The sequence below is a fragment of the Pteropus medius genome, unplaced genomic scaffold (assembly GCF_902729225.1).
Source record: "Pteropus medius unplaced genomic scaffold, Ma_sr-lr_union100, whole genome shotgun sequence".
In the NCBI taxonomy this organism is placed as follows: domain Eukaryota; kingdom Metazoa; phylum Chordata; class Mammalia; order Chiroptera; family Pteropodidae; genus Pteropus; species Pteropus medius.
The window spans coordinates 272,495-297,252 of NW_024352786.1; the positions used below are offsets into that span (position 1 = coordinate 272,495).

General features: G+C 35.4%; 2 protein-coding genes and 1 pseudogene across 3 annotated transcripts in view; 1 reads left to right on the plus strand and 2 right to left on the minus strand.

The window, feature by feature from the left end:
- Positions 1–1,206, plus strand: part of DAPP1 (dual adaptor of phosphotyrosine and 3-phosphoinositides 1) — a 42,265-nt gene extending 41,059 nt beyond the window's left edge. Inside the window, exon 9 of the mRNA XM_039848885.1 lies at positions 1,003–1,206. Coding sequence (XP_039704819.1) covers positions 1,003–1,071 — 69 coding nt within the window. The 3' untranslated portion in view covers positions 1,072–1,206. The remainder of the gene's footprint in view (positions 1–1,002) is intronic.
- Positions 899–23,470, minus strand: LAMTOR3 (late endosomal/lysosomal adaptor, MAPK and MTOR activator 3). Of its 2 annotated transcripts, none has more exons than XM_039848887.1 (7): positions 23,277–23,470; positions 22,911–22,956; positions 20,342–20,376; positions 15,599–15,657; positions 13,818–13,951; positions 12,633–12,696; positions 899–1,153 (listed from the first exon to the last, which is right to left on the minus strand). In XM_039848887.1, the coding sequence occupies exons 2-7, from the start codon at positions 22,917–22,919 to the stop codon at positions 1,146–1,148; spliced, it is 309 nt and encodes a 102-aa protein (XP_039704821.1). In that variant the 5' UTR covers positions 22,920–22,956; positions 23,277–23,470; the 3' UTR covers positions 899–1,145. The 2 variants fall into 2 exon arrangements, with proteins under 2 accessions (XP_039704821.1, XP_039704820.1); XM_039848886.1 differs by lacking the exon at positions 899–1,153 and adding an exon at positions 10,338–11,210 and having other exon boundaries at positions 23,277–23,469.
- LOC120591251 (glutaredoxin-3-like) lies at positions 6,497–10,196 on the minus strand (annotated as a pseudogene).
- Positions 23,471–24,758: the final 1,288 nt, after the last annotated feature.

Genomic DNA, 24,758 nt, shown 5'->3' on the forward strand with positions numbered 1-24,758 from the left:
GAGAAAAGTTGATAGATTTCTATAATAGGAAATCCTTTAAAATTGTCAGAGAAGGAAGCTTGCCAGAGGAACTTAATTTAGTTTCCAGTGTAAGCGTTACTTTGCGCGGGTCAAGGACAAAAGGTGATTTATTTTATCTGCTTTCTACATACCTCCCAGGGGGAAAGACAGAATGCTTAAACAAATTTACCAATCTCATACTTTTTAAAATATGTTTGCAAGTTAGTGGATTGTGAGCCAAGAGCTTGTCTTTAAAGCTTTATAAAATTTCCTATAGATATCATCTTGAAACCATAACTTATTTTCAAAAGTAAACAATTTTTCTTAATTATTTTTATGAAATTAGCTGATATAGAGCATCTTGTTGACTGTTCCTTTCTAGATACTGAAACTTTTGCTTTTGGCTCTCTTTATAGCTTGAAATGCAAATATATATACCACTCATTTTGAGATGGTTCCAATGTATTTGATATTTAATGGGAAATATTTTGCTTATGACGCTTTTGCTCAGATATGAATCAATTTTTTTATTCTTTCCGTTTTGTACTTATGCAAGTGACATATAAAAATTTAGGTAACGATATATCAAATGCACACTCTTTCAGACTTCTCCCTGTGCAAATAAATACTTAAAAAGAAAATACAATCATTCTCTAGTGTTCTTTACCTGCTCACTCCACTTAACAACCTGTTATGGACATCTTTCCATACCAATACATTTAGATCTATATCTTTACTTTGATTCATTGAATAGCATTGCATTTTATTGATTACTATAGGTATTAGGCCGATTCCAAATTTGTACATGTTTTAGCAATCACTTTACTGTATTTCTCCTGAAAAAAATATAAAAAACACATTAAAATTGGGGCATGATAATTAATTTATAGTTGTATGGTTTCCTTATAATCAGCAGGTCTTATTTAATATCTGTTAAAGTCAGAGTTTGTTGTCTTAAAATTGCTTAATAATACATACACATGTATGTGTGTTTTATTACAGTCTCAGATAAGAAAACAGCTCGAGCAAGGAGAAGGCACAATCCGGTCTCGGTCATTCATCTTTAAATAGACCTTCCCTGACAGGAATGTCGTGGCCCAGGAGTGGGACAGCATTCTCCCTGATATTGTGATCCGTAGCAGGCTTCAGTTTTCTTTAAAAAAAAAAAAAAAATCAAAGGCAGATGCTGATTTGGATCTTTTGGAACATACTACATTTGCTGACTCATGGAAAACTGCTGCCTTTCAAGCTGTTGTCATGTCCTTGAGAATATGCAATAGTCAGTCATCGTTCTGATGGAAACCGATGAAAGCACCATGCCCAGTGTGCTCACTCTTAGAACACACAACGTAAGACGAAGGGTTTGTGTTTTCCCACATTGTGGTCCCCAGGCTTGTGGACGTTTTTGTCCTGGAGTCCCGCTCTGTGTCCTGGTCATCTTGTCTGACATCCAGGTTGTACTGTGAACCACGAAGAAAGCAGCTGTGTACTTTGAGGCTTAGGCTGCCTCTTCAGAAAATATATTGAGACAGCATACAACAAAGATTGGGAGGGCAGAGTTTTTTTGCTTTTTTTTACCCCTTTATACAAAGAACAAAACAATTTCCAAAACTAAAATGGAAAATGTTTGCAGTATTTATTTTCTCTTTGTAAAAGGCTCAGAAATCTAGTGGGGCCTTCTTTCTCTTCTAATGATGAACCTGTGAGAACTAAATGTCTTATGGGTGATTAAGTAGGATGATAAAGATAAAAGAAGGTATAATCTAAAAAAATCTCTTTGTAGTCATTTTGGAAGAAATGCTTTATAAAGTGAGAAAACATAAATTGAGGAAGGGTAATAAAGTTGTAGATGACTTGTAGGTAACAATAATCAATCACTTGTAAGCACTAAGTTATCTTCATTTAACATTTCTCCAAACAGACTGAAAGAGCTTTTTCAAGGAGAGTGTGTTATAACAATCCCTTTCTGAGAGTGAGCTGTAGGTGTTGGCCCGAGAGAAGTAAGAACCACGTGGCACCAAGACGGCTGAGCACCCTGCACCACATTCAAGAGCAACTTCTGTTGCCGGTTGAGGGAGCAACACTAAATCCACATGAAGTGGGATAGCTACTACTGCCCCTGCGTTTATTACACAGAATTTTTAAACTAGAATAAGGGGATTGAAATAGGGGAATGAGAAACTGTCATCCAGAGCTCATAAGTAGGTTCTATTACCTTTATTAACACTGGTTTTTAATATAGTTTGGAGGAACCCAAAAATAAAAAGATTATGGTGCAAAGCTATGATAGGACACTGTTCTTGTAGTCCAAAGTGATACTTTGTTAAATAAATTTTTTTTCTGTTATTTAAACATCTCGGACTCAGAAATTGCATTAAATTTTTGTGTATTACAAAAAGGTTTTAATGTGTTTTGTTATGTTTTTATCATATGCATAAAGCAAATGTCAAGTAAAAATGTATTATGTAAAGTCTGAAAAGTAAGGAGTTACAGAGGAAGCCTTACTGAGCTGTATGGTTTTATGTTTTGTTTTCTTAGAACCACAGGTGTTCCTTGTGTAGGTAATATTGTTTTTACCTTTTGTAAAGTATGTCATGTTTATTTATACTATTCTTTGGTTATGTTCATTGAAAGAGCATGTTTTTTCTGTGTCTGTAATATTTTGCTATTAAAATATATTTTAATATCTTTAAAAGAAACACAATTGATTAATATCATAAATAGCAGTAAAGAATACAGGTTGGTTGGACTATGAGCCATGAAGATTTGGAGTTGAAGAAGTAGTCTCATCCTCAAGGATTTCTTAGTTCAATATGGAAAAGATAATAAAAATACATAATAATGTTTAGAAGTAAAGATAAATATCACCAGTGAGGTACACAAAGCTATATGATGGAGAGTGTGCTGCGGTGGAGATAAAACCATTTTTTAAAGGGTTTAACATGAAAAGGCCGAGCTAACATATATCCACTATGCAACTGGTACTAGGCTTTACCTGCTCTCACAGCCTTGAAAGTGGTCATGATTTCGCCTCCTGAGAGGAGCCTGGTGAAGGACCCTCAGCTATTTCTATAAGCCCAAGATGAGGGAAAATGTTTTGTGCCAATTGCCAATGCAAGTAGGGTTGTTTGGGAATAGAGACAGTGGGATATCTGTGTCAGACCACGTCTGCTAACAGGTATGTGCTTATCATAAAGGAAGCACTCACTTCATAAGACACAAAGTATTAGCAGTTACAGTAGTCCCCGTTATCCATCGGGTATATGATCTAAGCCCCCCAGTGGATGCTTGAAACCACGGATAGTACCAAATCCTACATATACTATGTATTTTTCCAAAAACATACATACCTATGATAAAGTTTATAAATTAGGAAAAGAGATTAACAACTAATAACACAATAGAATAATTATAACAATAGTGTAATAGAAGTTATATAAATATGGTCTCGCTCAAAATATCTGGAATTTTTCATTTAATATTTTCAGACCATGGTTGACTACAAGTAAATAAAACCATGGAAAGCAAGACCACAGATAAGGGGGGACTCCTGTAGTCTCAGAATTCCCACTAAGAATATCTCGCCCCACAGAAGCACCATTCCTTCTGGACCAGAAGAGTCACCCCTATGGTGGGGATGGCTATTACTGCCCCTGGAATAGCTACCCCCTATTCCAGAGCCACTGGACATCAAAATTCTCAGTGGCCAAAGCCCTTCTCTTCCCACCCAAGTAGCATCTGAGAGAGTGGGCTCTTAGATTATCACCTCTCAAAAATGTGAGGCAGGCAGGTCAACTAGTTAACGCTGTGTCCCTGTTTGAGGTAGGGAGCAAGAGAATAATTAGAGTGAATGTCAATCCTACCTCCCGCCCCCTCTACTACTTTAAGTCAGCAGCAGCAAACCCATTTTTGTCAAACTCTTCCCAGCCAAGTACTGTATCTAGCAGAGTTCCAGGCTTGAGCCTATCCTGCTTACTACAGATTCAGGCTGTCTGGATGTGATGTCAGGCAGTTTCTTTAAATCATCTGTGGTGAAGGATCAGATTTTCCTTTTTAAAAAATTTCAGACTGGGATTTTGTAATAGCTGAAAAATGAAATAAAAAATACAAATATCACAGTCCCATTTTTTTATCAGACTCTGCAGACCTAAAGTTACTGTCATATTGCCGTAAGATTTTAAACTCTTTGCTCTCAATTTCTGTATTTCACTTGTCACGTACTACAGATGGACAGAACAGCCCAGTTTGTGGACCACATTCTGAGGAGCTCTGGTCTGACGGACTGGCAGGTAAAAGGAACCAAGAATCTTCTTGAGAAAGAATTCATCTGAAGGTAGAGAGGATTGAGGCGCGTGTTTTACTGATTATGGACATCGGTTATAGGGTGATTCTGAACACATTCTTCTCTGTTCCTCAGCCGCTAAGCAAAACCTAAAGAAGTTATTTCACTAGACTCTTAAGGGACAGACACTGAGATTGTAAGTTGTGTCACATTTATAACTGTGAAGATGGTGCCCTTAGCCTTCAGCAGGCTCTAGGCACCCATATTCTCGGTCAGGAGCAGCAGCCATGGCCTGGGTTTGCGGGCGGAGCTCATCCAGGAGAATAGAAGAGCAATTGGAAACTGGTTAAAGGGCTCTATGGGGACTCCCAGAAATGTGTGAAGGCATTTGAGAGGGACTGGATTTTGCACAAAAGCAGCAAGGATGGAACCAGAGAAGTGGCCCAGTGGACTCCTGAACCGGTGGTCATTTCCCCAGTTCCAGAATGCAATATTGGCATAGACACACTCAGCAACTGGCAAAATACCCACATTCGTTTTCTGACCCGTGGAGTGAGGGCTATTATGGTAAGAAAGGACAAATGTAAGTCACTAGAACTGCATCTGCCTAGGAAGAAGTAAAACCAAAAGCAATAGCACATTTCTGGAGGGATTTCAGAGATTAGTGCTACCACGGAGGACCGGAAGGATGCAAGGGCGGCGATTCTCACAACATCTCGCTCAGCCCACCTATTTGGCCTGTGCAGAAAACAGATGAATCTTGGAGAATGACAGTGGATTATCACAAATGTAATCAGGTGATGACTTCAATTGCAGCTACGGATGTAATTCTATTGCTTAAACAAATTAACACATGCCCTGATACGTAGCTATTGATCTGGAAAATGTTTTTTTTTTTCTTTTTTTTCCTTAACACTTTGTTAGTAAAGAGAACCAGAAACAGTTTATCTGGCAAGGCCAGAAATATATCTTTACCATCCTACCTCAGAGGTATATCAGTTCTCCAGCCCCATGTCATATTTCGTCCACACAGACCATGATCATCTTCCACAAGACATTCTCACCCTGGTCTACTGCACTAATGACGTTATGCTAATTAGACAGAGTGAATAAGCCGTTAACAACTACTCTAACCTTATTTGTAATACATTTGTATGTCTGAGGGTGGGAAATAAATCCAGCAAAAAATTAACGGCCTTCCACTTCACTGAAATTTTAGGGGTCCAGTGGTGTGGGACAGGTCAAGATATCTTTTTAAATAAAGATTAACTTGTTGCATCTGGCTTCTTCCACGACCAACCAAACAAACCAACAAAAAGGCACAGTATCTAATTAAACTCTGGATTGGAGAAAATATATTTCTCATATTGCTCATGGAAGTTCATGGGTCTTACCATGTTCCCCACCATCCTGAAGCATCTGGCCTGACAGAATGATGGAATAGCCTTTGAAGACTCAGTTTATGGCACTATCTAGATGGCAATACTTTGCAGGGCTGGGGCAGTGTTCTCCAGGAAGCTACATATGATCTAAACCAGCACTCAGTACATGGTGCTACTTCTCCCATAGCCGGGATGCCCAAGTCCAAGAATCAAGGGGTGGAAATGTACATAACACCACTCACTATTAACCCGAGTGACCTTCTGACACAATTTTGCTTCCTGTCTCTACGTCCTTAGGCTGTGCTGGTCTTGAGGTCTTTGTTTCAAAAGGAAGAATGCCTCTAGTTACTTTGGGCTTTTTGTGCCTCTGAATCAACAGGCAGAAAAGGGATTACTGTCCTGGCTGGGGTAATTGATGCTGATTACCAAGAGAAAATGGCTGCTACTGCACAGTGGGAGTGAGGAAGAGTATATCCAAAATAAGACCTCTTAAGAGATTTTAGTACCACCAAGCCCTGTGACTAAAGTCAATGGAAAACTACAAAATTCAATTCAGGCAGGACAACTAATGGCTCAAATTCTTCAGGAATGAAGGTTTGGGTCACTCCATCAGGCAAAGAGCCATGACCAGCTGAAGTGCTTCCTGAAGGCAGAGAGAATATGGAATGAATAATGAAATATAAGTTATAAATACTAGCTATGACCATGTACCCAGTTGGAGAAGCATGGACTGATTATTGTGTTTCTTCCTTATTTTGTAATGAATGTTTTTATGTACATATATCAAATATGTATATATTATAAACGCACACACATATATATATAAAGCAAATGTCTTTCTTCTTCTCTCTTTTATTCTCCATCATAGGTGCATCAAAAATGGTTACATTATAATATTTAAGCTAAAGTATTACAAGGACAAAAGTGAACAACACCCAAGGACTTTGCATCCTCTTTCAGAGAAAAGGTTAACATGTTCTCAGTTATATGCAACGTAGTTGTATCACATTAAAAGTATGACTTGGTTTTTGTCTTTATTTGGAGATTAAATATGAAGATGTGTACAGGTGCTAAGCTGACAGGGGTAGACTGTGAAGGTTAGTTACATGTGTCATCTTGGCTGGGCTACTCAGTTGCTCATTCAAACATGAATCTAGCTCCTGCTATAAAGGTATTTTGTGGATGTGTTTAATATCTACAGTCCACTGATCCTCCATAAAGTGGGTGGACCTCACACAGCAGGTGAAAGGCCTTAAGGCAAAACAGGTTTCCAAGGGGAAGAAATTCTGCCTTAGGATGACAGCACCAGATCCTGCTGAGATTTTCAAGCCTTTTAGCCTGCCTTATAGATTTTGCCAGTTCCCACAATTACATAAACGAGTTCCTTAAAATAAATTTTATAGATTTTATCTTACTAGCTGTTTCTTTGGCTAACCCTGTTAAAACATTTTCCCCCCAATATCTCATCATTTTATTATAAATTTTGTTTGCTGAAACATTTTTTTATTTTGTAATTTTTGAATAAAAATTCAAGTGTAATTAAATTTACAGTGAAAGCCTCACTTGGGATCCCTGTTCTCCCAGGTACCTAGTCCACTCCTTGGAGGCTACCAACGTGACTAGGTACTGTGTATCTAAAGAGATAGTCTATCACATATAAGCAAATATAAAAACAAATGCATATATTTTATTTTCTACATAATTGTAGCATACATTGTTTCATACCATGCTTTTTTTCATTGAACATTGTCTTAGGGATCATTCCATCTCAGTACCTAAAGTCATCATTCTTTTTTCCATTTTGCAAATGTAGCAATTTAACTAATCCTCTATGATTGTATCCATATAATGCATCTAAAGTGGGATGCCTGAAAGTTGAAAGGAGCTCCAATAATAATTATACCAAGAGCAAGTATAAAGTGGTACTATTTTTTTTTAAAACATATGGTCACTCTATCTATGCTGGATATTTTGTTTCCAATCCTTTAGTAGTACTAAATTGCAATGAATAGACTTGTACATAGATAATTTTGCACACGTACATATGCATCCATAGGATAAATATCTAGAAGTGGAATTGCTGGCTGTGATGGTTAATTTTGTCAACTTGACTAGCCATGAGGTACCTAAATTAAATACTATTTTGTGTCTGTGGATTGTTTCTCTGGACGATCTTAATACATTGGGTCAAAGGTTATGTATATTTAAAAGTTTGACTGCCCAATTGTCCTTCATAAAGGGTATAACAATTTTCACTTCCATACACAGAGTATCAAAAATGCCTGCCCTACTTATTAATCATTGCCTCACTGACCTATATGTCATCTTTATGTTTTAAGTCCATATACGTACTAAAGTCTGTTCTTGGGTTAGTCCGTTCCATCGATCTCTCTTGTGCACCTCATCTAGTTTTATACCATCTTTTAGAAAGTTAATCTAGTTTTATATCACCTTTTCAAAAATTTATTAGATTTTCTATAGAATAATTCATCTATTATACTTCAAATAGAAATTTCAGATAGACGAACTATAGAATAATTCATCTATTATACCCTTTCAGATAGAAATTTTAATAGTAACAATATTCACCATGTAAAGGTCAAGTATCTCCATTTATTAGTTTTCTTTCCTGGGGTTTTTTATTTTTTATAATTTTTAAATTGAATTTGAAGATGTTTATTGCATTCTATTTTTGGTGGAAAAAATGAAACCTACATTTATATAGCACAACCTTGTGAAATACACAAAGTGAAACTGGGAAAGAAGCATTTTTCCTCTCCTAGTCCTTTTCTGAGGACTAACTCATGAATGGCTCCACTGTAATTAAATATTTCTTGCAACAGTTGGGCACCAATTTTAACATTTATTCATTCCAGTACAGGCAACAATTCATCACTTTCTTTCAGTTACTTCGCAATATCCAACCCTCCAACAAACTCCCTTTCACATACAGCTAAGGGTATATCGGTCAATTGGAGTATGTTTTTAATCCTTGCCGAACTTCTTCATCCTCCAATATACCACATGTCTCATATTAAACAGTACTATTTAGTATTTCCAAATTTGTCTGCTGAATCCACAATTAGCTTCCTGTTTCCTTTCATAAAGAGCATCACAGAAGCTTTATTTGTCAATTCTTTGAGCCCTTCCTCTAATTTAGGAGCTCTGGGGCAAATTTTATCTAGTTCTTCAGATGCTTCTAGTTCCTTAATTATATCAAGTCCTCCTATGAGCTCTCTGGAAAGAGCTGGAGATAGGTGGGCCAATTGGAATAGGTTTTGAGGCCTTGATGAACTTCCTCATCTGAGAAGGTATCAAAACTGCTAAACTGAATGTTGTTTGTTAAGAATTTCCACCATGTTTGCTGAAACCACAGCGGCTCCTGTGGAGTCCTTTTCATAAACAGCATGCAGGGAGCATCCTGAGTTAACCTCTTCAGGTGCAGGCTGAGGTCTTTAAGGTGCTCCTTACTGCCGGTGGGAGGGAGCCCACAGATGTGTGTCATTGAACTTTTTTGGTCAACTTTGGGGCATGTGCACCATCTAATTAGTCAATTTTCTGTGAATTCTTGAAAAACAGAAAGGTGGAACAGAACTAAATTCATATTTTTCAGATACTTCAGGAACAGCTTCTACTTATAACTTAAATAAAACTTGGGCGTGTTCTTTCGGTTAACTGTCATCGCATTGTTCATCTGAACACTGTAGAGCCCATGGTGCCCAAAAATGGAAAAGGAGGGACGTGGCTCTGAAATACAGAAGGTCCTCAAACTACTGGGCTGAGCAGACCTCCACACCTGCAGCTACTGTCCTAGCCTCCCCCACCACCATGAAAATTTTGGTCACCTCAATTATAAAAGAGCTTTTTTTCATGAATCATTGCATTGGCAAAAATTTCCTAGATGCTACTAAATAATCACCCAGATAATGGAAATTCTAGATTTTAATGGGTGTGTCTAGTGCTTCATTAGGTTGTAAGAATTATTTTTCCCTACAGCTAAAATATATCTCTTGCCTCTATTTCATTGTAAAGGCTGTTGGTCTTGTCCAATTTAAATGCCTCTATTCTGTTTTTATAGCATCATCACAGAATTTCATATACATATTTCATTTACTGAGCTATAAATTCTTTAAGGGGTGGGTTACCACAATTTAGTTTCATATTTGCATAGGATGGAAGGAGGGAGAGAGGGAGTCAGGCAAAGAAGCATGCAGGCACAGTGCCTGGCCGACCACCTCACTGCACAACTCCACGAACTGCATTAACACACATTCCATGTAAAATGCACTCCTGGAGTACAGTAATAGATGTGAAATGTGTTCCTTAGAATTCTGCACTGTGGTAGCACCGGTGAATGGTACATACTAGGTGTTCAGTGCATTTGTACTGAACTGTACCAGTGACTGACTGGGAAAGAACCTAGGAGGAAAGTAACAATTTCTAATGATGGACTGTATTTCTGAATATAAAGGGCATATTCTAGAAGTGTGTTAGCAATTTCAGAGATTAAATTAGGCTCATGGATAAGGTTTATTTTCCAACTGAAAATAAGTCTCTAAACCAATATCTACAAAAAACACTCAGTACTTACTCATGTGGTTGAAAGGAATGAATTATATTCTTTAAACTTTTGAAAGAAGTCAGGAGAAAAAAACTATATAGTAATCAAACTATACTTTTAAAAATACTATTTTATTTATACCCATGTATGAAAAAAATGGCTGTACTATCATGTTTACATACCAATACTGGAAACAGAGTTTGATAATAAATCACATCTAAATTTCATAAAGAAACAAAAAAAATAACAAATTTTATAAAGAACACACAAACATTAAAACACTGATTGGTTATAGGAAGCAGAGTGGAGGAAAAAAACATTAGCTATCATTTTCATTAAAGAGCAGCACCCTCTGAGAAGAATCATATCGATTAGTAATATTCATCTATAATGCAAAATAATATACATAGAAAAGTTAGTGATTGTACTGATTTTATTACTTTTACTAAGCCATTTTATCTTCCTCACACTCAATGCAAGAACTAAAACAATATGAAAAAAATATGTCCTCATTATTCACAATAAAAAGGGTCTGCTTCATTCTGCAGGCCTGGGTGTACTATACAATAGGGACATTTCATGGCTCAAATGGATCAAAGTACCATTTTGATTCTGACCCACTGCATAGAATTTCATGCAGATTTGGTGACTGGACTAACTCCATGGGAGCTGTGAACAGCTGAACCATTTCTGTATCCCCAGATCTCAGTAAATAAGACTCTATACAAGAAAGGATAATAATCAATCCTTCCATAAATTATATCTACAGGCTCTTTCTCTAGTGTAAGGTGGAAGAAGGGGCCCTTTCTTGAGTACATAGATACAGGTATTGGTGTGGTCTAAAGATTGCTGGGTATGACATCGTTGTCTATTAAAATCAAGATATGATAGACATCAAAACCACTGTCAGGTTAAGAAACTTCCACAACTTGTCTCAATTCTTCAAATAATGGAGCAAGTTCTTTTTCTAGGCTGACAATTAGTCCTAAAACAAAGAGATTAAAAAAATCAGAACATCAGAAAAAAAATGTGCCTAAGACAAAAAGTCTTTGACTTAAATTCCCTCTTGTCAAAATTTGGTTGCTAAAGAGTAAATGAGACATAGCTTATTTCCCATAACTAAAACAAATATTCTAGGTAACCAAAAAACCCACATTCATTATGAAGTTTACATACACTTCCACGTTTAAAAGGAAGTTCAACGATGAATCTAGAAGACAACCAAGTCTAGAAATTAGCATATCTAGCCTTCTTAGTTTACCAGAATTAAAAGCTATACACCTTAGACGCTATTATTTTATGTTCAAACAAATAAGCATCTTCCTCTGTCTCAAAGAATATTAAAAGCATCTGGGGTTCCCAAGGAAATGTTCTAAGTACTAAAATATAATTCTGTACATTATCATAATTTATAATACAAACCGATGATTTAGTATTATAGTTGTGGTGATTTATCACAACAGGTTTAACATACTTAAAATACTGACATCATTACAATCCTATATAATTTACAAAGTGTTTTCACATTGAGTATTTTACAGCTTTAAAATATTTAGAAATGGAAGAGACCTAATAGATCATCAACTCTAAATCCTTCATTTTAAAGACGAGGGATCTAAGGACTGGCTTCAGTGACACGGGTAGGAATAGAACTAGATCAAACAACTGGGAAAGAAAAACAACAGAAAAGGAATGTATAATAGTTCTAAACGGCAGTCTAATCTGAAGTAGACAGACCTTTTAAATCCTACTTTAAAAAGAGTAAAAAAAAATTACAATTCAACTGAATATTATCAGTTTATACATAAATATCCAGGGAAGGCTACTGGATATAATGGGATCTTACTATCTTCTATAGAAAGTACAGCTTCCTAGTGTTTGTTTTCAAATTCTTCAACACTCGAGAAGAACATGAATTATGTCCATCCTATTCATACTCTTTTAAATTCCCACTTGCATTCAACTTGCTATCGTTCAAGATTTTTAAAATTCTAATAGATTGGTCTATACAGAATTTAACTCATCCTTGCCCAATTTATGTGTTTTGTTTGGTTATCTTCTCTTTTTGTTTTCTTAAGCTGTTCTAATGTGAGCAAGATGTAGCATTAAGAGTTAAAGATAAAGTTTAATTTTCTCTTTCTATTTTAAAGGATCACTTACCCATATACTATCTCATTTGAACTAGAAAATAACCCCATAAGATGGAGAAAGCAGATATAAGCTCATTATACAGATATGGAAAACAGAATTCGGAGAAGGTACTTCTCCAGAGAGCAAGGAACACATGGTGGAGCCAGACCATGAGCTCAGGTTTTTCAACTCTAAATTTACTATTTCTATCATATTAGACTGTTCAGATAAGTATTATATAGAATTAAAAGATGCATTTAAGGTAATTAAAACACACCTGTATTGGCACTGCTGCTGGCTATGAAACTCACCACCAAAGGTAAACGATTGAACTGAACCACCTAAAAAGAAAATAAGACCTAAATAATATGCTGTATTGTTAAAAGGTAGCATAATTCAAATGCAGTATCTTAATCTTTCAAAAAAATTTCAATAGTCGATGTGTAACATACTAGCCCAACATCATGGCACTACATCATGAAATATGAAAAGAGCTGAAATTAAATATTTTCATAAAATGGTTACTTATTTTCTCTTAAAGACATTACTACCACTTAGCCTGGTAAGTTTTTAAGGTGGGACTGCGTCTTATTCATCTTTTTACCTCTAAAGCCCAGCCAAGTGTCAATTACATAGTATGCGCTCAATAAATATTGATAATTAAATGGCTAAAAGCAGTATTTCTCATGCAAGTAGTTACACTTTCATGATTTTTCTGCCTCTTGTGTATCACTATAATTTAAATGGATTCAAATTACCTTTAAATTAACTATCTTTTTAAAACACTTGGCTTCAACCTAATCCTTATCAGTGAAATTAAAGGTCAGATGGGTCTGTTATCTTTTGCCTAATACACATCAGAATATATAACTTTTAAAATAAAAAGATGTCAATTGCTTATCATCAGTGATACATAAATGATACTCTGGGAAACATTGCTGTAAAACACAAACAATTAATTTATTCTAAAAAAGAAAATACGGCTGGAGATCAAGAGGTATGTAGCAAGTAATTTCTTTCCCACAATTAATAATCTCACTTATTATATATATATTCCAAATCAAATGAAGGTATTAGCAGCAGTAACAAATTTAAATAACTTATCATTTGACTTTCTAGAGTAATTCTTTATCTGTCATAACAACAAAAAAAGTGTGTCATTTGAGAAATCAGTTGTAAAGCTAAGGGCACCATCTACTGGAGGTAACAGTGACCTAAATTACCTTTTCAGGGTAACATGTACTTTATTGTTAAATCTTTTAAAAATACTTTTCCATATTAATTCCTAGTGTAAAATATGAAAAAAAGTACTATAGTTTAATGTAACTAATTTGAAAGCTAAGATTTTAAAATTCCATCCCATTTAAAATTAAAACTTAGAATGATAACACAAGCTATTTTCTATAGAAGACATAACAATAATAGTTGAAATCAGCAAATCATTAATTAGTTATGAACTTACCTGGTAGGTATTATAGTAACAGATGATGCTTTTATTTTTTGAAAGTCCAAGTTTGCTCCCTTGATCTGTTGCAAGGGCAAAAGTAGATAAGAAGCCAGGTCTCAAAGCATGCTCTGGAGCATTATCATTAGCCACTGGAAATACAAATAATTTAATCAAAGCTTATTCAGTGAATGTGGTAGGAAAAAGATTTACAGTACCAAATATATATATATATATATATATATATATATATATATATATATATATATATATGTATGTATGTATATAAATATATACACACACATACAGATATAAAACATATATCCATAAAAATATCAAGCACAAGGGTTCTGCTTTACGATATTTAAAATCTTATGGCTAATTGGGTCTCATCAATTTAGGTGGGAAATACTGCTCAATCAGAAGCTGAGTGATTATAACTAAGGGAAAAAATGATTCTCACAGTATTTTTTTTATTTTTAAAAGAATACTAAATGCTGATATTTTCTTAATATCAACCCTAAGACAGATTAATCAGTACATTTAATAAGTTGAATATTCTGGTTAACTGAGAGCCAAGCTAGAATAATGAAAAAAAGCTTTAGAAAACTTTGCTCTCATAAAATCAACAGTAGTATTGCCTATAGATATTAATAATTCTGCAGCTGGCTATTTGTTTTCTTAAACTCATTAAAATCATGTAGCTGTACCAGTTAAGTGCAAGCTTAAGGCTTTAACACAGAATCCTCAGAAAAAAACATACGAGCTGGAAAATCTGAGATTATTTTGTTCAAAGCCCTTCTTACAGAACTAAGAAAAGGCAAGTGACTTGCTCATGGCCACGTATGTTTTATGGTGAGTTAGAAAGCACACTGGAGACGGTGGTTTCTACTATATCTTGTCACTCGCACGTGCAACTTAGTACTGACAATGTACTCTTTGCATTTGACCATCTTTGCTTATAAAAGAAAAGAACTAAATTAAGTGATTTCTAAACTTCTTTTCAATTCTAAAGTCTAAAATTACGTGACACGTGATAACTGCAGGTGGAAAACAGATTGGAAACAAAATGTACAGAACATTATTTAATCTTTCTTTACTGGGAAGCTATTAGTTTCCCAGTATAACTATACACATCCATTCTGATACCAGACAGAAGTAGTAAAAATGGTCTTAACATATACTGATTCTGTGACAATGCATACATTTAAAAAAAAAAAAAAAGACTGAAAATCAGGTGAAAAAAAGTTATTTTGGAGGTTAACGAGCTCTTCTTTAGGTGAAAAATTCTTGTTAGATTCTGGTTAACTAAATTATGAAGTTAAAAGTTAAAAAAAATCTCATTTCCAGTAAACAAGTAGAAAAATCAAGAAAGATTAAACGACGCAATAAATATGTACTGATTCAAATGTATGGACGTTTATCCTAAAACTACCAGCAATATGATTAAAAATATATATACTAGGGGGAGTCTGTGTGTATAACATATACAGCTGCGTACATACCCGGTGTCATCACTTAGACTTACTAATATTATACCACAAAATGTCTTTAACAGGAAACTGGGCCTGTGATAAATCCATCCTTAAACTCTGGATGGTAACATGATATATTTAACATGTGATAACTTATGTTCCAATACAGCTTTCAATATACAAAAACAAATATGTCCCCCCCAATTAAGACCATCTCCTGAATTTATTGAAATGAGTTTTATATGCTTGCCTCTGTACTACTCAGATATAAATAATTTTATTATAAAAGAAACATGACACTGGCATGTAAGTGCTCAGTTTTACCTTTTATAACAGGCACTCCATCTCTATCTGACACAACAATAGCATGGAGCCCTTCAACACTAGAAAGAAAAAAGTTAAAATATTATAAAACATTTCATTTTCTCAAAATATGTACCTTAAAGTTATAATGGTATTTTTCAAGCAGATTTCTGAAAAAACATGGAAACTCAATTATTGATAGCATAAGCTCCTGTTTGCCAAACTATTCCAGAAACTGAATGTGTATTTCTGACATGTTCTTAATCTTTACAAATTTATGCAGTTTATCAATAAAAAATCTAAAATACAGCTGATTCTCCTTAAATTGCTAATTATCATTACAAAAGTATGACACGTTATCAGTAGTGGTTATAGTGACAAAAAGACTTTCTCTCATTCATTCCAATATCAAGTGCCCAGTATTTGTGGCACTTAATACTTATAATACCATGCTAAGCAAAAATAAAAAAAGTCGCTTCCTTCACAAAACTTAACAATCTAAAAAGAGAGTGGCTATCAATCAAATAATCCCACACTAACAAATATAAAACTACAACTGTGGCAAGTGCCATTAAGAGATCTGTGGGGACATGAGAGCCTATCAAATCAAAGAAGGGCTTGATTTAGACATTTGGGTCAGGGAAGGTTTCCCTGAGGAAATGATAGCTCGGCTGGGGTGTTATGGCACTGATTAAGAGAAGATGTGCAAAAAGATTGTCCCTTCTAGGCTGAAGGAACTAAACGGGAAGGATGAAGGTCATGCAGCAACCCTGTCAGCCATGCCCACATCAGCAGCAGTAAGCAGAATGGTCGAGACGATAGCTCTGAAGTTAGACCTGGGTTCCATTCGGGCTCTCCTGCTTACTATTTATGCTGCCTTGGGCCAGTTATGAAACCTAAGCCTCAGTTCACAATCTGAAGATGGCAATAACTGTACTTATTTGGCTATGTGAAATTTAATAAAGTAATGCATGTAAAGTAGAGGCTGGTACACAGTTATATTAATTATTAGTTAACATCGGGGTGTCATCTGTGTATACTGACAATGACATAATTTATCAAGGCAGTTTAAATATTTAATTATTAGTGAGAATCCCTAGAGCACAAAAGTATAGTGTTAAAAATTATAATAGGACACATTTACACACAATCTATAGCTTTGTAACTATCTTGTAATATCTGTAGATTGCAACTCAGAAATATGTTCAATGTTCCTACTATAATCCAGAATTAGCCACTCCTTATTGTGTTAACCTTAATATTTTAATTTAGGGATGAAGAAAATTCATATTAACTTAAGATATTGAACTTAAAATTCTATTAATCCCATTGTCAAAAACTTTTAAATCAGAGAAAGGTTATTAAAATTTGAGGAGAAAATGTTATAAACAAAGCCATTTATCCGCCTTACATTAAAAATAAGAATGATGAAACCACTGTGTATAAATATTTACTGGTATTATTTTCTATTATCATTCAATTCCAAAACTATCTATGGATTAAAACATACCCTATAAGATTAATACATAAATATAGTCTTCTAAGTTAAAAACTAGGTTATAGTTTATTCTTTGTGGTTATAGTGACAAAAAGACTTTCTCTCAGAAGCAGAAACACTTTCTTTTCAAGGGACTGCAAATTCACAAAGATAAATGTCCAACAAAGTAGAAAAAATACACACTTACTTAAAATACCCAATTAAAGAAATCAGGTCACAAATATAAAAGGTATTTCTAATTTTACACAGTCAACAAAGAATAACATGAATACAGTTTAGTAATAACTAAAAAAAACTATGCTGCATTAATAGGTACACTATACAAAAAAAAAAACACATGGAATAAATTAACTTTCATGAAATAGTCTGCAGAAATCTAAACCTTAAAGCTTGCTAAAACAAGTGTTTTTATTCCAAAAGTAAATGTTATATTAGTATTCAAAGACATCATACTTAGTTTTAGTCATATAATGATGAAACATTTGGTTATTTTAAAACACATAAAGTTCTAACTATTAAAGCCTAAGACTGATTTGGGTCACAACTAGATTTTAAAATACAAGTCTAAAAATTAAACTTGCTGGAGAAAAAAACAAAACCACATATATTAACATCTGTAGCTGTCTGAGTTGGTTGTTGAGAGGCACAGCAGTCAAACGATTATAAAAGCATGGGCCCACAAGCTCTGAAGCCAGGCTGCCTGCATCCTAATCCCTTAACTTTACATATAAATAGCAACGAATCAAAGTGTATATTGTACTACTTTTCTTTATAAGTGTTCAACATCATTATTTCTTTATTCTTTTAGGATTCAATAAGCTGACTTTGAAGAAATGGTCATGAATAGGAAATTAATCTGGTCTCAGTCATGAAAAAAAAAAAACACATGGTAGTAATCCCTTTCCTTTCCTTTAACAATTATCAACTATAATTTAACAATTATAGTTGATAATTGTTAAAATGATATTTGTAAAAACAATGAAAAGATTTTCATTGTTTTTACAAATATCATTTTAACAATTATCATCTATGCTTCTGTTCCTCTATTTTGTCTCCAGTGTGGTATTTCTCCACTTCTCCACCATCACCAATTTTAGCAGTCTTTCAATATACTATGCCCAACAAGGTAAATACAGATTAATATAGAAAGCCCTCATTTTTGTACTTCTAATTTGAACACATTTCAGTTGTCAGTTTAATTAAATAACACCACTCCCCCTCAACAGCCCAGGTCAAATTTCAATAAGTATGGTATATTAACTGAATAAGTGTATAAAGTACAGACTTCTCTAACTCTTCAGGTCACAAGTCACTATGTAAATGGCTATAAATAACAGACAGGCATTGTGATCATTAACCAGTCACATCACTTCTTTCAAAGTATATTGGTGACTGGTCACTGAGCATCTGTTACTCAGTTTACGTGAGAGCAAAGTATATAGCTTTAGCTCATCTTTCAGTGATATTTAAAAAATAACTGAAATAAGGCCAATAAAGATGAAATACAGCAAAGAAATGAAAAGTGATAATGCTGAAAGTGAAATCTAAATAGAAAGCAGAGTTAACAAATAGCTGGCTGAGGAAATATTGACATTATCACTGCCTGGAACGAGATGTGCAGCCAGAGGAACTTAGTGAAGGCAGACATTGACATAAATGAGAAAAGTGGTTGTGATGAAAAGGATGATGATATCTCAGAGGAAGTGACACTGGCAAAAAAATCTCACATAAAAGAACTCTTGAGACATTTTACAACATTGAAAGCCTAAAGGACAAAAAGTTGGACATTGATCCAAACTTAAAAAGGAGTATGCCAATTTGCCAAAGCATAGAAAAGATGCCTGCTCTTTATCTTAAAGATACAGCTTTCATACATCTTAAGGTATATGAAAAGAAACATGGTAGGCAAACACTGTTCAAACTACTCTTGGTAAGTTTTTTACAAAGAAATAAACACTCTTAATTCTCAATGTTTCTACTGTTTTAAGTTACAGTGAATTAAGCAAATACTAGTTTTAGTATTTGTTTCCAGTCCCCTAAATATAACAAACAAGAGAGATTTCAATGTTTTGACAAAAACTTTTAAAGATCACAAAAAAAAGCTAATTTTTCCCTTTGATTACAAAAATTGCTTTGGACAATTTCAGCTTGTGTAGTCATTGCTATGGCCCTGCAGCACTGTGCCAAGCTAGGACTGCCTGTATTGCTGATCATAAGGTCGAGAACAGAAATCAGCAGCTGGTCTTTAGTTTGTCAATATTAAGAGAAAAAGAGTAAAATTAAATTTAAGTATTGCATTAACATAAAATCAACGGTAATTATTTAATACCTCAACAGTGTTTTATTCTTGATATGAAAAAAATATATAAATTAAAAATAAAAGATAATATCATCAATCACCAGTGGTCTGTAATCAGAGTAAAGGCACAAGTCAACAGCAAAAGCCACACCAAACAATTCAAGAAAAAATCCAAACAAGGTTTTTCCCTCTACCTACAGAAATAAACTGATGTCTAAAACCTTTTTAAATTTCAAAGATTTGGAAGATAAGAAATTTAAAAAGAAATAAAAAGACCTCGGCATATATTTTACTGTAGTCTCTCACCAGTTATTCAGTTATTCTGGAATGTGGAAATGAATGTCTCAAATTATATTCCTCTCTTTCATGTCCTTAACTCCAAGGTATCATTTTACACTAAACTAAATGTGAATTTTAATTAAACTAAAGCAACGTCATTTCGATCAGTAAATTTTCTAATATGAAGTTTCCTGTCCTCGATACAAAAGCCTAATTTATAAAATGTTACATCCAATGGACTGTGTGCAGGCAAAAGAAAGCCTTATGAGTTTTCCAAGTATAAAATGTTGTCTAAATCTAACATTTTGGGGTTTTGCAGACTCAAAAATTAGGTCTTAAAGTCATTATTAAAAAATAAAGACAAGTTCTTAGGTTTTTTTTCCCCCAAAATTACTCTACTTCAAAGTATAATCCAGTAAACTGCTATGATAGTATATTTGAAAGAACTCTAAAGTGGCAAGAAATCTAATTTCTAGTCCTCTGGCATCCACTTGACATTTAAGCTGGGATGTCTTGTAACTTCTCTAGATCTCATGTTATTTATCTGCAAATTATGTTATGTTAGGTATTTGAAAGTGAAAAGTAATAGCATAATATACACACAGTGTTAGTCTAAAATAGCTAGAAATAAAATGCTACACATAATGTTATATAGAATTTATATTGTAACAAATTAGCAATTTTTTACCTTGGTAATTTTTTATACAGGAATCGCTTTAGGTCCTGAAAGAGAATATAAAAATAAATCATATAATAATAATATGCCTTGCACTAGCTCTTTATAGCCTGTCCTAGCCATATTTCAGGTATCTTAAATCATAATTCATAACCTTTCTTGTGTTTTACTTTTTCTAATTTTGACACGTTTTGTGACTTGGAGCTAGTTAACTAACCCTTTTCTCTAAGCCTTAGTTTCATTTGTTAAGTAGGGATAATAATAGAATCGATGTCATAATATTGTTTTTAAAGTTTATGAGAAGATACATATAAAGTGATTAGCATATCTGAAAATGGGAAACACAAATACATATTAGCTATAAAACTGGATCATACTTTTCCTATTTCACATCCTGCTGCTACTGTTGTGTTCACTTGAGATTATATTATGAATCTTTCCACATCTACATACAGACTTTCTTACATCACTTTAACAATCTTGGTAAGTTGATTAACTTCTCTAAAATGCAATTTCCTCACATGACTAAAGATATAACAATGTATGACAAGGGTTTAGCATGGAACACAATTAGGATGAAAGAAATAAAAAATTATTTTATTTTATTCATCTAGGAGATTTCACTGACAATCCAGGTGTCAATTATGAGTTCTACATAGATAAACTAGATCTACTGTTTTGGAACTCGAATCCCTACTATTCTTCAAACCTAAATATTCATTTTATTTCATGTCACCACTAGTTTACCTTTGCTCTCATTTTAAACACACAAAAAATCTCAACTCATCATGTTTCACCTGAAATTCAGATTTCCTCAATCTCTTGTTTCCACTAATAGCACTACCAAGCCCGTTTATTCAAGTGACACTAAGAGTAATATTTAACCCTAATCTCAAATTTGTCACTTTTAAATCACCCGAGAAGTCAAATGTTTTTAAACTGATCTCTTCTCCTTATCAACTGACATTTTATTTATTTTCATTTTATTTTTTATGACTTGCACTAGCATAATTGGTATGCTGATCTCCCATTTCTATTCTATACAGTTCTACGCAGTGCCAATAATGGTATTATTCTTCTCAAAAGCCATAATTGCAGTGATTTTCAACTTCAGGTATGGATAACACATAAGGTGCATTAACAAACAAAACAAAAAAAACCCTGATGCCTGGGTTGGAGATGTTCCCAAGATGACTCTCTAGGTAGCTGATGTTGAGAACCAGTGTTTGAAAGCTTTCCATTGTTTATTACATAAAAATTCTTTAGACATTCGAGACTCTCTACAATATGGTTTACAATTAAGTGTATAGTCCTGCTTCCTACCACTCCCTCATACCTATCTGCAGCCCCAGCTAAATTGGGCTACTTATAGCTCCTCCACACCCACCTCTTTCCTATCTAATTCTGTTTATGCTATCATTCTGCTAGTAATATTCTCCCTCTCAATCTCACTTTTAAAAAAATTGCTTCTCATCATTTAGAGCTAATCTCAACTGTCATATACTCCAAATAAGCTTTACTGATAAACACAAACCAATGTAATCCCTCTCCTTTGCATTGCCACACAATAATGTATATATATGTGATCACTTGCCTACTATTTTCTTAAACTATCAAACCCTTAAGGAGAGGAATTCTACGTTATTCATCTTTATTTCACCCACAGCCCTTATTACAGCAACGACTGCAAGGCAGATGCTCAATAGATATTTAGTGATTTCATTATGCCTGAATAATGTCTCGAAAATATAATGAGACGCCCCAAAATGGAGTGATAAAGGCATAAAAAGTTGCTTAATGTTGAAACACATAATCTTGCAACCTAAAAAGAAAAATCAGATTCCTATTAATACTGAATGACTAGTGTAATAGTTAAGCGCATGGACTCTGGAGCCAAACTGCTTGGGTTGGTATCTTGACTCCACAAGTACTAGCTGTGTAACCTGAGGCAAGTTACTTGATCTTTCTATGCCTCAGCAGTCTCATCTATAACACAGGGATAACACTGCTTACCTCCTAAAGTTGTTTTTAGAAACAAGTACATGTTCAATATTTAGAACCAGGATGTATGTAAGCAAAGTAACAAGATATAAAATATAAACATTAGTACTAGTATTAATTTCTGGCTGTTTCTATTAACTAGCACAATTAAGTTACCTAAATTTAGAATTTGGCTTTTACTGCTGCGAAGAGGTATCAGTTGGAAATCACCTAAAAATGCTACAATGAACCCAGAAAACCATCACGACCACTGGCTAGGCAGGAAAAAAAAAAAGGGATTCCAAGTAGCAAACCATCATTTAAAATTGAAATGATAAATATTCGGAGCCTCTCTATGCCCGCAGGGTTGTGTTGTGGCAGGAGGCACCTAAGTGTCCTGCAGCCCAATTCCAGGCAGAAACTCAGGGCCCCTGAGAATTCATTCACATTAATCTCTAACTCCAGATCCTAGAGAAAATAAAGGTGTGGAGGGCCAAAACAAAAACGAATTTCTACTTGGGAAGAACCCACTCTCGCCTCCCAGTAGCCTCCTCCAAACTCCCCACCCTCTCCTTCCTCTTGTGCTGGGGTGTTAACTCACATCCGCCATGATGAACCCCTTTCTCCCGCAGGGTCAATATCCACGCCTGAAAAAGAAACTCCTGGTGACTCTCCGCTCGTGGCTTTCTCGCCCTCCCAACACCACCTTAATAAGCGCGGTCAGCTCTCATCAGGGTCAGAGATGAGTCTGCGGCTCTAGGGCTGGGCGCAGGGAGATCGATGGGAAACGGAGTTCCCAGATGCCCACACGGGTAGCCGGGATGCCTTACTTCAGCCAACTCGGCCTCCCCAGCCCCCAAAGTCTAAGGCCCAAAATAAAGGGAAAGGGTTGTCCTCTCTTCTTCCAGCTCACCGCCCTTGCCACCCGCGGGCCCAGGCCTGAACATCGGGCAAAGTGGCTCGTTACCCGGTTTCTGGGCCGCCTGGTTCTCTGGGCAGCAGAGTTCTGGGCTGCCTGCTGTCCTTCAAGGACAACTTCAGAAGCAGGTTCCTCAGAAAGCTACCCTCACATGACTTGTGACCTCTTCTATGCTCCAGGAAGCACTTCCTACGCCTCCGACGTCTGGTGACACGGGACTTCCGGGAAGGTGGTGCGGAAACTGGGAGCGCGCGGCCGTGCGTCGCGCCCCGCCCAACTCCGGCCCTCCGCGGCTGCCTCCTGCGCCTGCGCAGACACCAGAGCGTCGGGACACCGGCTGTACCAGGGCGGGTTTGTGTGAGATTGCTGCGCCTTAACTCCGTCCTAGGAAGGCATGCTAAAAGACATTTTTGTGCGGAGAGGGTGTATAAATTTCATTAGTTTTGCAGGATCTATTCCCTTAAAACCTGTTATTTTAGATGAAAAATTTGGTGTCGCAAACTGAACAGCAAGCAGATTGCCCGTGATTGCAAGTCCCACGTCCATAGGTTTCAGACCCCACTTTCTTGGTCTGTTTTGGCTTTCCCCTGTTTACCACCACCCACTGCTCTACTCAAGATCTTGTCTAGGTTGAATTGAGCCGTGGGCTTTCTGGAGTTCTCACGATTATGGGTGCACCTCAACATAAGCAGACATTGGATAACCTTTATTGGCTCTTGAATTAGAAGTCTGTGCATGTAAGAACTGCCCATATCATTTTTTGTTTGGTGCCTTGCTTGTTTGCACATTTAACAAAGACCTGCTGTTGGTGGCAGGAAAATGAGGTCTGCGGGAACTTGTTTACGATTTATCTTCAACTCCAATCCTTAACAAGAGAGCAAGAACAATTAACTCTAGCCCAAGACGTAGTGATAAGAATTGGATATTTCCCAGTTATTCCTGGAAGATGAAATGGTAAACAACAAAGCTCCCAAATGTTACAAATGACTTGTTACAAGTGAATTTAACAATTCCACAGCAATTGACATCATTGAAGATCACTTTTTTCATCATTTAAACCCTTTGTTTTCTTAGCCTCTGGGACACAGCTCTATTTATTTCAGATCCTCATCTACTCTAGTCTTCCAACTTTTAAATGATGGCATTTAAAGCTTGCCTTTGGTTTCTCTGTTTTTCTCTTTCCACGGTGTCCTAAGAATGTGAGTCTTAAATCCAACTTTCATCTGAGTTCTAGGTTCACATTTTCCGCTGCTTGTTGGATACTGGATAGATAGATATTTCTACGTACATGTCTTACTGTCAGCTCTAACTCAAAAGCTTTAAAAGGTTCTCCAGTAAATCTTTCTCCTGATGTATGTCTGTGTTGGTTTCTTGATTCTACTAGTCAGGTGTCATGTGTGCTCTTTCCTCACGTCATCTGTAGTTTTTCAATTCTTTGTTCAAACCATTATTCTATTCAGCAAGACTATATCAACAGCCACTTAATGGCCAGATAAACCTTCCTAGAACCATACACATTACTGCTGCTCA

Excerpts from the sequence above, each read along its gene's own strand:
- LAMTOR3 (XM_039848886.1), bottom strand. Across the intron at positions 15,658-20,341 it reads CTGTATAAAAAATTACCAAG|TGTTGAAGGGCTCCATGCTA; the intron begins GTAAAAAATTGC and ends TTTTCTTTCTAG. Across the intron at positions 12,697-13,817 it reads GTTACTATAATACCTACCAG|GTGGTTCAGTTCAATCGTTT; the intron begins GTAAGTTCATAA and ends TTTTCTTTTTAG.